Genomic DNA, 16,893 nt, shown 5'->3' on the forward strand with positions numbered 1-16,893 from the left:
ACACTTTGGGGAGCAGATAGTTTAACATTTTTTATTCAAGAAAAGATTAAAAAAAATGGAATACAATTTTTTTCATTGTTTTTTTTTCAACTGTTAAAGTGATAAAGTAAGAGGTAAATATAATTTAAGGAAAGTGACTAAAATTGGTTTTGCTTAAAATGAAATGAAAATTAAAGACGGATACATTTCCACTGCATAGTAGTAAGTCTTCACAGCACAATCTTGAAAGAGCTGTGGGGAAATTAAATATCAGGAGTGAATAATAATAATAATCAGCGAATAATGAACATTTGCAAGGAAAATGCAACAAGACAAACCTGACAAAGTCTGGAGATCTTGAAATGACATGCTGAAACTCAGATAAGTTCACTGTCCCATCCTTATCGATGTCGGACTCGTCAAGGATCTAAATGGAAAGCAAATGAAACCGAATGATGCCTCAGTGTACCAACTTGGAGAAACATATTTTAGTGCCCCAGATTTCCTCCTCATATCCCCAAAGAGAAGTGAACTCACGTTGTTTATGAGCTGCCTCATTTCTTCACTGGTCAGTCTTGTGTCCTCCGTCTCACCAGTCAAGCAGTTAACCAACTTCTCCAGATCACTGTGATCAAGAGTGCCGTCGTCATCAAAGTCTAAAAATATAGAATTATGTATATTATTTAATACAAACACTGCTGTCTGCCTACATAAAGTTAACCAGCTCAATCTATTTCACTTACCAAATATACGGAAAGCATAGTGGGATTTGATTTCGAGAGTGGCAGAGTCACTGAAGGCACTCAAAAGATCCAGGAAATCTTCGAACGTCAGGCTTCCATCTTTATCTTCAGATGTGGAGAATACTTGGCAGATTCTTGTCTTGAAAGGGTTGGACTGTTACAAGAGCAAGTTCAAAGGTCATTGCTTGTATCCTATATAATGCACATTTATTATACAACCCAACAGCATGTAAACAAGAACTAAAAAGAAAACATTATTATACATGGTAAAATAATAATGATGGTCACCTTCAGCTCTGGCAGAGTAAGGATGACTTGCATTGGTACTCTGGGGTTTGGATGGTTTCTTTCATCTCTGCCTAGTAGTTCTGTGAATCTCCTGTGCGCACTAATACATAAAACAACACCAACAACTTAATCATGTATCGGAGGCTCTCGTAGTTTTAAATTACCTTAACTTGCCTAAAAATTGTCACTTACAGTAGAATTTCCTGTTTTGTCAGAAAGGTCAGCTCCTAAAATTTGATTGAAAGATTAATATTTTTTTAAAACCCAACGATTAAAGAAAAATAGTCCCTCCTCAAGTTTCCAAGTCCTACTAGTGCCTTTAGTGAGCCATAGTAATATTGCAACAGTAAGCTTACAACAGGTGGAGAAAATAAACGTCAGTTGAGGTTTAAAACATATAAACAACTACTCTAGTAATGCAAACTATTTTATCTGAGGTAGTTGCCCCTTTTTTCACATTTTAAAACATCTGGCCTAGCTGTTACGTTTCTTCTCGCTTTTTCACGAGTTTAAAACAAACTTTTCTAGAAGTAATTGTTTATTTACCTGGTATTCTGAAAGCGAGTCCTTTGGCAGCTGACTTGCCGTTGTTCCCATTTTGAACTGTCAGACCAATATTTCTGTTTTTGTCAGTACCGTGAACTAAAACGAAGCTAAAATGTTTGTGACCGTTCGGCCTACTTCCGGCTTCTTGTAAGCGCACCCTCTCCGCCCGTGGTCCCGCCCCCGTTTGTCTACGTAACGGCTTCAAATGACGTAACCTGTGCCTTACTGTACTTTTGTAAAAAAAAAAAATATATATATATATATAATTATAAATATATGTGATTGTGCATTATTAATTAGAGGCCGTACTGGTAACTACAACTGACAGAACAATAAAAAAGAATTAAACAAAAACGCAAGGATTACCTTCCCTGCTGTCACAAATTATTTTAAATGATTTTACTGATTTGTATAAACACAGATGCAAGCACCATCACCTCCATTAATACATTTTTTGGTGATTAACAAAATAGTCAAAATCCAAACTTTTTTTTCTTGAATAAAATGATTCTATTTGGTTTTATTTATTCAAACTATTTGAAGTACACTATACACTTTAACATTTTTTTATACTTTTGTGATACATTTTGTATTGCCATACAAATTCTAAAGTAAATGTGCTACTTCTTTAATTTTTAATGAAACAAAATTCATTGTATTACTGTCATATAGTCAATTTATTGTTTCTAAACCAAAAAATAATACATGGATGCATTTATTCTATTTATAAACAAAAATCTTAGTCATAAAGTTCATTTTAGCAAGAACTCTAAATGTAAAAAAAAAACCATTAGGACAAGCTTTAATATGTAAATTATTGGCTATTCCAAATCAAAATTCCCAACACAAATATGACTAAACAAATAGTTTAAAAAAACAACTAAAATATTTAGAAATCAAAAAAGAAAGTTGATCTGGTCAGGCTGCAACACAGGCTTGAAAAGCTAAGCCCCTTGGTTGGTCTCCCAGTCTGTTGTCCCTGGAATAAAATCATAACATTATTTTAAATTATATAACAGTACTTAAATTAGATTAGATTTATTGCACAGCATTATCAGAAATTAATGCACAGATGATGATTAAAAGTTACAGTTTTGTGTATTCTAGTCTAGTTTTACCTGTCATTTTTGTTCCTTCTTTTGTCTCAGCTGAAACACCAATCCCATATTCATTTTCACCAGTGACTCTAAAGAAGTAGATTCCTCCCTCTTCCAGATCAGACACTTTATATGACAGCTGTCGGCATTTGTCCGTGAGTCTTGTCCAACCTTTTCTGCTAATTTCTCGTATGTCTACGAGGTAGCTCTTCACAGGCCCTCCTCCTTCATTCTCAGGGATGTCCCAGGTCACAGTGGCAGAGTTCTTAGTCACATCTTTGACTGTTATGTTGATAGGAGGACCTGGTGAATCCAAAACCCTCACATTCATGATTAAAGTAGCAGATCCAGCAACATTTTGAAGCTTGACTTTGTATTTGCCAGAGTCATCACGTGTTGCCTGCTCTACTGTGATAGAGGTGATGAAGTTGCTGGTGTGGATAAGTCCCCTGACCCTTAGATCAATATCTGCTTTTTCCCATGACACACTAGGAGCAGGTTTGCCTGTGAAAGGTGCAGTCAAAGTAAAGCTACTTCCATCTTTAACGAGAAGAGTCTTTCTCATTTCAGGGTCGATGTTGAACACGGGCTCCTCCTCCCTTTCCAGGGCAAGTTCAGGTTCTGTTTCAGAACTGGGCTCACTCAGGCCAATCTTATTAATAGATCTAACAACAAACACATATTCTTCCCCCGTTGTAAGTCCAGCCATTGTAAACTCTGTTTTGTCTGTGTTCTGAACACCTACAGTCCAGTCGTCCTCTGCAGTTTTTTTAAATTCAACTTTGTACCCTGTAATTGGTGCTCCACCATCAAACAGTGGCTTATTCCATGTCAGAGTGATGGAGGACTTGGAGGAATCAGTAATGGTGGGTTTTGTTGGAGGGGAAGGTAAAAACTTTGGATCTTCTGCCAAGGCAAGAGGGGACGGTGCACTGGGTTCACTTAGACCAGCAGCATTCTCAGCAAATACTCTAAATTCATACTCGCATCCCTCATGCAGGCCACAAGCTTTGACTCGTAAGTCATAGACTGTTTTTTTGTTGACTCTAACCCAGCGGACACCGTGCTTTTCCCTTTTCTCTATGACATAACCACTGATACGGCTACCACCATCACAAGCAGGCCTCTTCCAGGAGATGGTCATAGACTCACTGGTAGCACTAGTGACTTCAACATCTCTTGGAGCAGATGGGATAGTGAAGGAATCCATAGCTTTTATTGGTTCACTTTCCAAAATCTCACCCTCTCCATATTTGTTTACTGCTCTCACCCTAAAAATGTATTCATTTCCTTTGAGGAGCTTGGTTATCTTGCAAGTGGTTGCCATCATGTCGCCATACACAAGGGTCCAGGAAATACGACTGGTTTCACATTTCTCAACAACGTAGTGCATGACCTCTGCACCTCCATTCTCATGAGGAGGTCCCCAGGACAAAGTACACTTTTCTGCTGATAGTCCAGACACTTCCAGAGGCCCAGCAGGAGGGCCCGGTATGTCCAGCACTTTGCAGGTAACAGCCCTGGATGTGGCACCGCCTGCGTTCTGTACGGTCAGAGTATACTGTCCAGAATCTTTCCTGACACTCTCTCTGACAAGGAGAGACGTATGGGACTTTGTTGCTAATATCTCTACCCTTCCCTTGGTGCTTATGTTTCTTCCATTTTTCAGCCAAAACACTGTGGGGTTAGGGCGACCATAAATTTCAGCATCTATTTTAAGTACATCTCCTGCTTTGACCACCACCACCTGCCTAAATTTTTCATCCAAGGTAATAATGGGCGGCTCCACATCATGTTGCACCGTAATGGGTCCAGTGGTTTCAGAGGGTGCACTAAAGCACTCTGCCGCATTCTTTGCAGTAACACGAAATTCATATTGTTCACCCTCAGAGAGCTCAGTTACTTCAAAAAAAGTGTCCATTAAGTTTGTAAAGTTGCACTTCAACCAGCAGCTATCTGGCAGTTCTTTGCGCTCTACAATGTAGCTTGTTATTTTGGCTCCTCCATCATAGTGTGGTTTATCCCAGGAGAGTGAAACTGAAGTGTTGGTTACATTGGTAACTTTGAGATTTGAAGGTGCATCACACTGGTCTCTTGCTGCGACAGGTTCAGATGGCTTACCGCAGGGTCCAACACCGGCCAAATTTTCAGCACAAATACGAAGCTCATATATCAGACCTTCTTCAATATTTGTCACCTTGTATTGGTTCTCAATCACTGGGCTTCTGTTTACTTTTGTCCATAGGATACTGCTTTGATCTTTGCTTTCAACATGATAACCAATGATAGGGCTGCCACCATCACTGTCTGGTTTGCCCCAAGCAATGATCATTACAGATTTTGAGGCCTGGACAACATGAGTGTTAGTCGGTGGACCAGGTGGTCTGAAGGGATACTGGGCAATGACTGTTTCTGTTTCAAGATATTGGCTTTTTCCATAGCGATTCTCTGCAGCAACTCGAAATTGATATTCAGTCCCTTGAGTCAGACGGGAAACTTTGATTGATGACCTTGCGACTGTAGCTGACACACTCTGCCATACTGAACTGCCTATGTCTCTTTTCTCAACAATGTAATTACTTATTTCACTCCCACCAGTGTAAAGCGGGGGTTGCCATGTCAGAGATACAAAGTCGGCGCTAACTTCTTCCACACCGATATCACTTGGTGGTCCAGGCCTTTCAAAAATGTTCACAAAGATTTCAGTTGATGTTGTTCCAGCAGCATTGGTCAGGATTACCTCATACACACCAGCATCAAATCTGGTTGCATCCTTGATAAAAAGCTGAGATGCGGATTCAGATGTTTGTACATTTACTCTGCTTGTCTCCTTCAACATATTTCCCTCTTTATTCCAGACTACTGTTGGCAGTGGCAAACTTTTGAAAGGTACATCAATCTTTAGATCATTCCCTACTTTTACATTAAATGTGTTGTTTAACAGATTGATAGCAGGTTTAGCACTATTATCTTTTACTACGACAGGTGTCAAAAGGGGTTTTGGTTCACTCGTTCCTTTATCATTCACAGCACTCACTCTAAAGAAATACTCCTTTCCTGCTGTCATCCCATCAATGGCCACCTCTAGTGCTTTACTCTCTGAATATTTTGTCCATGCGTCGTCTCCTCTGGTTTGCATTTCTACAGTGTAACTGGTGATTTTGCTTCCTCCATCGTGATCGGGCTTCTCCCATGAGAGTCTGGCACTATTGCAAGTAACATCACTCAGTGTGATTTTGCCAGGAGGTGGAGGAGCTTCAGACACTTTAACAGCTTCAGCAGTCTCTGCTGGTTGTCCGGTGCCAAACTCATTAACTGCAATCACACGAAAATAATAATAGCTTCCCTGATGTAGATTGTCAATCTTGTAGGAATTCCTTACACAGTTGCTGCAAACACTGGTGAATGCCTTCCTTGCCTCTTCTCTCTTTTCAACTATGTAGTGTGAAATCTTTGTTCCTCCATCAATAAGAGGTGGCTCCCAGGAGATGGAGACAGAGTCTCTCTTTACATCCTTTACTTCTAAATTTGTTGGAGCACTGGGAGAATCCAGCACTCTCACATTGATGAAGGCTGATTTGGAACCGCTGCAATTTTCAGCAGTCAGCACATACTTTCCACTGTCATTTCTTGTGACATTTTCTATTATTAACACAGTGTGGGAGTTTGCTACCTCAATTTGAGCATGTTCATTTAGAGTGCCGTCTGCTTTTGTCCACCTAACTTCAGGCTCTGGCCGTCCTCTTAAGGTAACTAAGAGACGTAAGGTGGAGCAGGCTCGAACATTTACAATTTTTCTCAGAGCATTGTCCAGTTCAATCTCTGGTGCCTCTACCTTTTCAGTTGTTACTACAGAACCAGGTAGATCCACATGTTCTCCGACACCGGTTGAATTTGTTGCACATATACGAAAATTGTACTCTGTATTTTCTTTTAATCTCTTTACAGTGTATTTTGTGTCCTCTATTCCTGTACTTGGTGTGCATGCAATCCATTCATCTGCTGTGGCTTCCTTCAATTCCACAATATATCCATTGATTGTATCTCCACCATCATAAATTGGTTTTGACCAGATGAGAGACACCGTACTGCTGGAATAGTCTGTTACTTTTGGGTTGGACGGTGGGCCAGGTGGGTATGTAGCTTCACATACCTTTATGTACTCACTAGACTCACTGGGTGTGCCCACACCAGCAGCGTTTTCTGCCAGAACTCTAAATTGATAGTAATGTCCCTCTGCAAGCCCAGTACATCTAAAGCGCATGTCATTTAATCTTCTCTTGTTGCATTTGGTCCATCGCACACCCTCTTTGTCACGCTTTTCCAGGATGTAGCCATCAATCTCAGAGCCTCCATCGCTCTCAGGCCTTTCCCATGTTAGCACAACTGAATCTCCAGTCACAGCACTGGCTACAGGAGTGGAGGGAGCACTAGGTGGCTTGAAAGGATTTTCTGCAACAAAAGGCTGAGATTCTAAAAAATCACCAACCCCATATTTATTTGCAGCAGCAATTCTGAAAATGTATTCTTTGCCACATACCAGTTTTGTCACTTTGCAACTTATAGTGTCAATGTGAGGTTCAACCTCTGTCCACGTAACACGACTGGTTTCCCTTTTTTCAATGATGTAATGGGTGATGCTGGCACCTCCATCATTTAAAGGGGGGTTCCAGTTAAGGTTGCATTTCTCTGCACTTATAACCTTCACCTTTAGTGGCCCATCAGGAGGACCAGGTCTATCTAAGACCTTCACATTTACCGAAATGGTTGTAGTTCCACCACTGTTACTAAGACTCAACACATAGCGTCCTCCATCCACACGTGTGCAGTCTCTGGCAGTGAGAGTTGTATGAGTGATGGTGTTTTTGACTTCTATTTTAGGCGTACCTTTCTCGATTTCTTTCCCATCTTTCAGCCATGCAACTTCTGGGAGAGGCTTCCCAAAGTAATCAGCTTCAATAACAAAAGTTTCTCCAGCTTGGATGACAATAGCACTCTTAAACTTAGGATCAATAAAGGCAGTGGGTGCTTCAATAACATCCTGAGCAAGAATGGTTATGCTTTCTGAGGGTGCACTCCAAACACCCGCACTGTTCTTAGCAGTTACCCTAAACTCATAGTTTTGCCCTCCTGTCAGTCCTGAAACTGTAAAAAGATTGTCAGTAACATTGGTAAAGTTCGCCTTCATCCATCTGCCATCCGGAAGCTCCTTTTTCTCTACAACATATCCTGTGATGGTGCTTCCTCCGTCATATTTAGGTTTTGCCCACTGAAGTGTGATGCTGTCCCTGGTCACCGCAACTGCTTCAGGTTTCCCAGGTGGATCGCAGGGATCTCTTGCCACGCAACACTCCGATGTATTACTGCATGGGCTCAGTCCTGCAATGTTTTCAGCAAAGACTCTGAACTCATATTCAATGCCTTCTTCCAACCCACTTGCTTTGAAGCGACTGTCAGTTATAACAAATTTGTTCAGCTTGGTCCACAAAATACTGTTCTTCTCTTTACGTTCAATGTGATAGCCAACGATGGGGCTGCCTCCATCTCTGAGAGGTGGCTCCCACTCAACCACCATGCTATACTTTGTCACAGTGGATATTAAGGGAGTGCCAGGACAAGCAGGTACACTGAAAGGATATTTTGCTGTCACAACCGGAGAGGTGATTGCAGCACTTTTTCCATACCTATTTTCCGCAGATATCCTGAATTGGTATTCATTTCCTGTCTTCAGCTTGGTAACTTTGATGGTGGTTCTAACTGTTGTTGCGGACACAGTATGCCACTCCGTACTTGTTGTTTCCCGTTTCTCCACTACATAGTTCTCCAACTGACAGCCTCCTGTATATGAAGGTGGATCCCAGGACATAACAACATAGTCAGAATTAACCTCATCAATCCTCACAGGCCCTGTGGGTGGGTATGGCTTTTCAAGAACAACCACCATGATGGTTGTTGTGTCTTTCCCAGCAGAGTTGCTTGCTGTGACAGAGTACTGACCAGAATGCTCTCTGACACCATGTCTGATGTGAAGGACAGTTAAAGACGCTTTATTTAAAATCTCCAGCCTTGATGTCTCCTTAACTGCCTGACCTTCTTTTTTCCATTCAATCTTTGGTGCAGGGTCTCCAACCACAAGGACCTCTACTTTTAGATCTTCTCCACTTTTGACCGTGAATGTGTTAAATGTTAACTGGAGTTTTGGCCTGATGGCATTTTCCTTGGTTTTTGCAGAGGCAGTTGTTGCCCTGTTTTGTTCACTTTCTGCAGAAGAAGGTGGTTGACCTGGAATGAGCAAATAAAAACCAATAATGAGAATTAATAAAAATGTACAGTTAAAACCTGCTAAGTGAATTCATAATAAATGTGCTGATAAATGTTTTTGTCCGCCAGAGGTAAAAGACAGGCTGGGAAGCCACAAAGCAGTAAAGACATATGGTGGCTCTCAAAAGTAGTTGATGCAAGGTAAAATGCTGTGATTGCCTATGAAGGATGACAAAACTCAATTAGATGAAATGTTAAAATTGGATGAAAAAGTAAATGAAACAAAGTATTTGATTGAGGCTGTACAGAGTTGTGAATTTAGGGCGTTGTAGCTTTTGTGTTTTTGTACATGTTACCTCTCTATCAGATTTTTAAGGTCAAATTAAAGGTGGAAAAGGTTTTGAAATATTTTCTCACAATCTCTTTTATCTATATTACAAATGGGATGTACACTTTTGAAATTCATTGAATGTAGATTTCAAGTATTTTAAAAGAGTCTTTTCCAAAAAAATTCAATTATTAAGTTTTGATTCAAAATAGATTTTTATCATATTATATTTATGAAATAGATGCTTGGAGAAAGGGTACACTGAACTCTTCAAGTGCCATTTCACTCTGCTGCTTGCTGTAATTGGCATATTTCATTAACAAAAGAAGGCACAAAATTTAGCAGGAATGGGAACTTTAAACAATATTTTGTAAATGTGATAACATTTCTGATTCAATGTTAATTTAAAATACAGTTTTCCAGACTGAAAATCAACAGGATGGAAGTGCTCTATACCTTGGGCAGTGACCGAGGTGGATGATGAAACCTCTGGATTAGAATCCTCGGTCATTTTTATATTTAGAGTCTGAGCCATTTCTTCAGCTTCATTTGTCATCTATAACAAGCAACAATGAAAATGTGTCAGAGAAGCTTTAAGGTATGAGCAAATACACATGGCATTGTTTTTTTCAATCTTTTAACAAGTGATTTGAATGGAAAATGGCTTTGTACCCATATTACACGTTTAAAATTTTATTTTCAACTAAATCTTGTGTCAGATGAAATTACATTTTATTTTTCTCTAAAACTCTAAAACCCTCTTTATACCTCAAACATTTAAAAATACATAGAAAGTAAAAAGTTCCACAATAAAAGTGTTGTCCATGCTTTTTTACAAATTACTTCATAGCATTAAAAAAAATTAAAACACAGCCGTACTTACATTATTTTTACTTCTTTCCATCCTCTCACCTCCTTGAATTTTGAATTAAATGTGAATGTAGATCCTTCGTGTTCTGAGACCTAGTCAAGAGACATGAAGAGCACTGAACCCCAAATCTCTTAAGCAGACACACAGCTCTGCCAGTCACTGGCTGCTTTATCTTTGGAAGCATGCAGTGACTAAAATAAGCATGGAGACTGACTGGGCAGCTGCTCATTCTTTTTGACTTAGTTAACCCTACAGTGTATGAATCAGCTCTAAAACAGCAGTTGAATATTGTAGTTCTCTTGTTTGATAGAATCACCTTAAAAACAAAACATGAAGACATCAGTGCAATTACAATGTGTAAAATTAATTGAAAATAATATGAGATAATAAACAAATAAATGGTTTTCATTATTATGAATGAATTCATGATAACAGGAATTAATGAATAGATAATTTCCACATATAAGTAGAAGATTACGTAAAGCCTAAATATTACAACTTAAACAAAGATCCTTGTGGAATTTTAGCTTCATAAGTTATTTCATGAAGTCATACACAAATATACACTGATAAAATGGTAAAAATTATTTTTAAGCTATTCAAATGGAAATATGCTTGTCTCAAATGCTTTAAAGAAATATTGCTTTAACAACATTAAGTCTGGCAGAACATTTATTTTGTCTACAAATCATCCACAAAAAACTAATCTTCACTAAATGCAAAGAATACATTGGCTGGCATTAAAACAAGACTGTTTCAGGAGTTTAAGTTCTATACTATTTTCTCTAATGTAAGTCTAGTAATTACTGATAACACAGATATAATATAACACTGACTTGAAACGTAATCAAGTCATATTACATTTTTCTTCAGTGAGCTTTTATTCTGAAGACAGGAAGTGAGCGTCGGAAAAGGAAAGCGTAAAAAATAGCCAGGTCCGCTTCCTGGTGTTACACTTACCGCATCAAATGTGCTTAATTTAATTTGAATAGGACATAGTTCTGAACTTTGAAGTAGTTTACATCTGCTGATGTATTCATGAAGCAGTCTCTTGGTGTCCGTACACAAAGGTAAGGTAATAAAAAAAGACAAAACTTCGTTCAATGACACAGACGAAATTAAAACAGCTTGTTTAGCTAAAAAAAAAAAAAAATCCAACAGTACACCAAATTCAAATACAGTTAAAGATCGACCTGACTTAAAATAATTTAAAGTATTAGTATTAAGATAATAGAAACCACTGACCACTTGAATATTGTGTATTTAATTTGTTCTGCTCACTAACAGGTCCAACCATGCTGACTCAGTTTGTGTACAGCACTCAGGATTTTGTCAGAGATGTGCTTCAGAAAAGAGAAAACCGCCCACCACCTTCCAAGCTTGACTCGCTCATCAGAGACGGCTGGACAGACAGGATGGACAGAGGACTCTTCCGCTACCATCTAGGCGATTTAGAAACGCGTATCCTACCAGGGTCGAATGGTTACGTCGCTCAGCTCAATGTTCAACGTGGAATCGAGAGGAGGAAACCTCAGGAGATACTGAGCATTCAGCAAGAGTTTAATCCAAGCCAGTTTAACTTCAACAAAATAAATGCAGAAGAAATTATGTTTGAGATAATGAAGGACACATGTGGAGGAAGAGATGTACCTGATGACCAGTTGCCTCAAACTTGCAGGATGGTTGTGTTGATCAATGTTAGCCCTTTGGAGTTTGGACACTGTCTTCTTGTTCCAGATCCGTCTCTCTGTTTACCACAGATCCTGACAAGAGCTGCTGTCCAGGTCGGTATCGAGTCTGTGCTCCTCAGCTCCAGCCCAGGTTTCCGTGTGGGGTTTAACAGCCTTGGAGCATTTGCATCTGTTAATCACTTACACCTTCATGGTTATTACCTGGACCATGAGCTGAAGATTGAATCCAGCCTGGTTAAGCCTTTGATACCCGAGAAGAATTTTTTTCGCATCCAGGATTTTCCGGTTGGATTTTTGCTCTATACAGAATCCGAAGAAGCGGAGACGGCAGCAAGAACGATCTGTGGAGTGACAGACTTTTTTGTGGGTGAAAACATCGCTCACAACCTGTTCCTGACCAGAGGATGCCCACCTAGTGGTCAAATGCAGACTGCAAAGGAGCGCTGTCTAAGAAAAGGTGTGCGTATAGCTATTTGGCCCAGAACATCCTGCTTCGGTGCCAAAGAGGAATCTGCCTTTAATGTTGCACTCTGTGAGTTAGCAGGGCATCTCCCTTTTAAAAACAAAAAGGACTTTGAGTGTACAACTGAGAGAGAGGTCATCAGTATAGTTCAGAAGTATCTTCTGCCTGATGATGAGTTACACAAACTGGAAGAAGAGCTTGTTAAACACTTACTGACTCACTAAAGCCTGGAATACATCTTGAAAGACTTAAAGATTCAATGCAGTGCGTTAAACTCCAAAACGTCAGCATCAGCTAATGAGTCGCTAATGCTTTTGCTATTGGGTTGCTGACTGAAGTCTGCTAATAAATGCACTTTTGTTTAAATATCAGATTTAACCTAAGAGGGTACCTAGACCCCCTGAGATCAGGGTTGGAAACTTGTTCTGTGGTTCTTACTCAGGTTTGGTGTCAAGATATTAAAAATAGTGTCTCTAATAGAAGAGGTTTCAACAATTGAAGGTGTGTAAAATAAATCTGGATTTGATGTACCATAATCTAGTCTTCATTTGAAAACTTAAGTGTTACAGATTTTGAAACCGAACTGAAGGAGATTAGTCAAGATGCAAAAATAAGCAAAACAAATTGAAAAAAAACCAACATAAAGCTGAACAATACGAACTGATGGATTTTTTCCCCAATTTTAATGAACCCACATTTTCAAACATATCACTATAATTCAAAAAAGAAAATGCATAAAAGGGTCCTTCACCCTCAATAAGACTCACAGTAAATAAATAGACTGAAAGAAAAATCAAGACATTTAAGTCTGAAAATTAAAGTAAAAAATATTTAGGAGCTCTGTATCATAAACAGTAAATCAATAAATACCCTACCAAAAGTAAAGTTATTAGAAATAATAAACCCAACAAAAGAATTAATTCTAAAAAATATGTTGGAATTAGTTCTAACATATTTTTACATTTTCAGGATATGGGTATCTTCAACACCCATATCCTGAAAATAATGAACATTTTGTTTAGTTTACTGACTGATTTTATCCCATTAAGTAGTAGCTTAAGGAAGCTGGTTGTGTATAAGGTCTTTATCCTGACTTGGAAACCTCATAGTTCTACTAAGAGTGTTTTAATAAGCATAAGGATACTGTTACATGTAGTTCCTTAACATTTTCTCCAGGCAAAAGTCATATGAGACTTGAAGGAATGACTCAGTTGAACAAATAGAAACCCGGATGTTTAATTGGCCGTAAAATGTATATCTTATACAGGCAAATAAAACACCAGTTGTCATGCTGAATGCTTGTGTTGATGCTGATCTGCATTGTGGAAAAGCTGAAAGCTGCTAATTTGTTAGGAAATGGTTAATGACTGACAGAAATTAAAAATTTCTTAACATTTTTGCTGACCTGTTGGCAGAATCACATTACTGTTAAATTATTTATTAATGTGGCATCTGAAATTTGTGACTTGACATGGGCTGGTATGATAGTTTCATTGTATGACTATCTTGAGTAAAGATACCAAAAGCTTCACAGTGTGTTGGTACTGACAAAAAATAAAAACTCCTTCAGGATTTTCTGATAGCCATCAGATCAGCCCCACACTATCATCATGAGGTTTGGTTGTCAGTACTTTTTTTTTTCTGAGATGCTGTTAAGGGTTGGGTTTTTTTTTCCCCTATTGCAACCTAGCCCACACTTTCTAAAAGGTTACGCGTTTGTCTCAATAGTCTTCAAAATATTTTCATAAACTATCATCTAGATGTTTTTTGGCAATTTAAGATGCTTTGCCTTTCTGTTCTTGATTGTCTGCCGTAGATTCTGGCTTCAAACTCCTATGGATACCATTTATGAACAGAAGATTGTTGTTAACTCGTGAACACCTATCAGTGCCACACATCACCACAGGTAAACACATTATCCGCCAGAATGACCTCACCTAGGCAGCAGCATGACTTTGTAGGATTATTGAGCATATAGCTGCTCACTTTAATGAAGGTCTTCATCAGGGAGCTCTCAACATGGTCTATATCTATTCAAGCAGCAGCATATTTTTCACACTATTTAAATCTTTTTTTCTTTAATATGGAGAAAAATATATGTCAGCCTTGAACTTCTTAGTAACTAGATGAATAAAAGAGGCCAGCTGTTTCTTTGCTCAGTGGATAATTTTCTTTTTCTTTAATGATGATACCAGTGAAAAAAAACTGGTATCGATAACCCCCCATAAAAATGAGAGTAACCTCTCTTTCTTTACTCTCTCTCTTTTTTTTTTTTTTTAATCAAACACTATAATCGGTTTGCTTCATATCTGATCCCCCTGATTTACTTTAGATAACCCATTTAAATATGCTCTGTTCAATCAGAATAAGCCGGACATGGTAAGGTACACTGATTTTTCAAAAAATAAATAAATTACTTCCCAGACTTGTTTTGGCATCATTTAAAGGAGTTGACAGTATCACATTTTGAATTCTTCCGTAAAAGTCACAAGGTAATGACTTTATTTACTGTAAGCTGTTTGTTAAACCTTGCTTTGTCTTTTCTTCTCTTTAGTTCTCAGCAGCTCTGGAGATTTATGGTAATCATTGCAGTTTTACTGGAAAAAGAACAAGCTTGTGAGGTTTTGTATCCGGTTCTTTTCGAAGTCTCGCTTGTTTGATTTTTCTGACGTAACACTTGGTGTGCATTGCAGCCTGTGTGTAAACATCCATTCCTCTGCCTTTTGTGTTGCATATTGCAAAACTGGATGTACTATACATCTGCTTTGAAAAATTACTAAAACACCCAGACATCAACATGAATCACATATTGTGTGTGTGCGTGTGTTTACCTAATAATTCAGAGAAAACCCACATAGTCCGTTCTTTGTAATATTTCTGGGTACCAGTTGATGAAAGAACAGCTTTCAAACACGTTTGCTTTCATTTCATAAATACCTGCAACCTGCTCACAGAACATAAAGGTCTTCTGGTGATGAGGTGAACAGTGTTCTTTCTTATAGTTGTATAAAACGATAGAAATAGCACAGCTAACAGACAATGCATTATAAATGGATCATTGACTAGCAAGTGATTGATTCATGTTCAAGTTTGTTTTTCTGTTTCTTTTTGCTATATAGTTGTTTTATTTTTCAGCTGATTCATTTTCAGCTGATTGATTGATTGATTGATTGATTGATTGATTGATTGATTGATTGATTGATTGATTGATTGATTGATTGATTGATGCCTTGTCTGAAATTAAGCCAGATGCACACATATTTTGATTGGATAGCAAATTAAAACTGTAAACTGTAAGAAAAATACCTAAAAAAAATAAGAGACAAGTATTATTATTATTTTTATTATTATCCATCCATCCATTTTCATACACCTTTGTCCCTTAGTGAGGTCAGGAGGGTTGCTGGTGCCTATCTCTAGCTAACGTTCCGAGCGAGAGGTGGGTTCACCCTGGACAGGTCGCCAGTCTGTCGCAGGGCAACACAGAGACACACAGGACAAACAACCATGCACACACACACTCACACCTAGGGACAATTTGGAGAGGCCAATTAACCTGACAGTCATGTTTTTGGACTGTGGGGGGAAACCGGAGTACCCGGAGAAAACCCACGCCTGTACAGGGAGAACATGCAAACTCCATGCAGAAAGACCCCAGGCCGGGAATCCAACCCAGAACCTTCTTGCTGCAAGGCAACAGCTCTACCAACTGCGCCGCTGTTATTCTTCTTATTATTATTAATAATGTAAATATTTTCAGCTTTATTTTTTCATGCTAAGCTGTATGGGCTCTAAACCTTTCTCTAGTACACAGTCAGACATTCTTCAATAACAGCATTGTAGAGACATGTCGACTCACTTTCACCTCTTAAGCCTAAATTATTTTAATACTTGAAGCAGTCAAGTATTAAAGCCACCAATGCACAGAGACATAGTTATTTTGCATCTTTAAAAATAACTATTGACATCAGGTGTCAGAAGAATACAACAATTTCTCATTTATTTATTTAACGTCTTCACTTTTGAGAATGGTTGTGTGCAAATTTGCTGTGGCCTCTCTTTATTCAGGACTAGTAAGTTTACATTTAGTTAAATGAATCATGATGCCCAATGTGTTCGTCTGTTAGTAGTAAACAGTATGTATTATTTATAACTTCCAGTAAACCAGCGGGTTATCAAGAAAACGAAATGTAGCCTGGTGGAGGGACACTGCAGACCAAGGAGTTACACTAATATCTCGGGCACCTCATCCCACTGCTTGGTGTCAGGAGATGATCCGTTATGTCTGAAAGAAAACGGCATGTCATCAAAATACACATTATACACATTGTGCATGTGGAGAAATTAGGACGAACCATTTAAATATTGATCTCTGTTTTGTTGTACTCATCAGTCAAAATGTAGAACAAAATTTGTTTTCTAACTGAAAAGATGACACTCTGCCCATTATACTTCTTTTTCTAAAAGCTAACTAAAGAATAATACATGCAGGAAGAGTGAACAGCTGTTAACAAAGACATATTTTAAAGAAACGGCTTTGTACCTTTCCTGACATGCAATCATTGTTTGCATTAAGGGAGGAGGTAAGATGTGGTTGACCACACACACATATGTTGAGAGTAAAGA

At 38.5% G+C, this 16,893-nt stretch overlaps 3 protein-coding genes across 4 annotated transcripts; 1 reads left to right on the forward strand and 2 right to left on the reverse strand.

The window, feature by feature from the left end:
* Positions 1 to 17: 17 nt before the first annotated feature.
* Positions 18 to 1,743, reverse strand: cib1 (calcium and integrin binding 1 (calmyrin)). The gene is made up of 7 exons (XM_008411494.3): positions 1,557 to 1,743; positions 1,203 to 1,237; positions 1,011 to 1,110; positions 723 to 876; positions 517 to 635; positions 318 to 406; positions 18 to 231 (listed from the first exon to the last, which is right to left on the reverse strand). Exons 1-7 carry the CDS (start codon positions 1,605 to 1,607, stop codon positions 210 to 212), a joined length of 570 nt encoding a protein of 189 aa, XP_008409716.1. The 5' UTR covers positions 1,608 to 1,743; the 3' UTR covers positions 18 to 209.
* Positions 1,744 to 1,933: 190 nt separating this feature from the next.
* On the reverse strand, positions 1,934 to 10,300 carry LOC103466115 (titin-like). 2 transcript variants are annotated; one of them, XM_008411490.3, is made up of 5 exons: positions 10,126 to 10,300; positions 9,699 to 9,798; positions 8,651 to 8,935; positions 2,675 to 8,491; positions 1,934 to 2,535 (listed from the first exon to the last, which is right to left on the reverse strand). In XM_008411490.3, exons 1-5 carry the CDS (start codon positions 10,144 to 10,146, stop codon positions 2,501 to 2,503), a joined length of 6,258 nt encoding a protein of 2,085 aa, XP_008409712.2. In that variant the 5' UTR covers positions 10,147 to 10,300; the 3' UTR covers positions 1,934 to 2,500. The 2 variants fall into 2 exon arrangements, with proteins under 2 accessions (XP_008409712.2, XP_008409711.2); XM_008411489.3 differs by having other exon boundaries at positions 2,675 to 8,935.
* A 697-nt stretch (positions 10,301 to 10,997) lies between these two features.
* On the forward strand, positions 10,998 to 15,596 carry gdpgp1 (GDP-D-glucose phosphorylase 1). Its single transcript, XM_008411488.3, has 2 exons — positions 10,998 to 11,183; positions 11,401 to 15,596. The coding sequence occupies exon 2, from the start codon at positions 11,409 to 11,411 to the stop codon at positions 12,489 to 12,491; it is 1,083 nt and encodes a 360-aa protein (XP_008409710.1). The 5' UTR covers positions 10,998 to 11,183; positions 11,401 to 11,408; the 3' UTR covers positions 12,492 to 15,596.
* Positions 15,597 to 16,893: the final 1,297 nt, after the last annotated feature.

Source organism: Poecilia reticulata, chromosome 6, assembly GCF_904066995.2.
Source record: "Poecilia reticulata chromosome 6, P_reticulata-male-v2, whole genome shotgun sequence".
In the NCBI taxonomy this organism is placed as follows: Eukaryota; Metazoa; Chordata; class Actinopteri; order Cyprinodontiformes; family Poeciliidae; genus Poecilia; species Poecilia reticulata.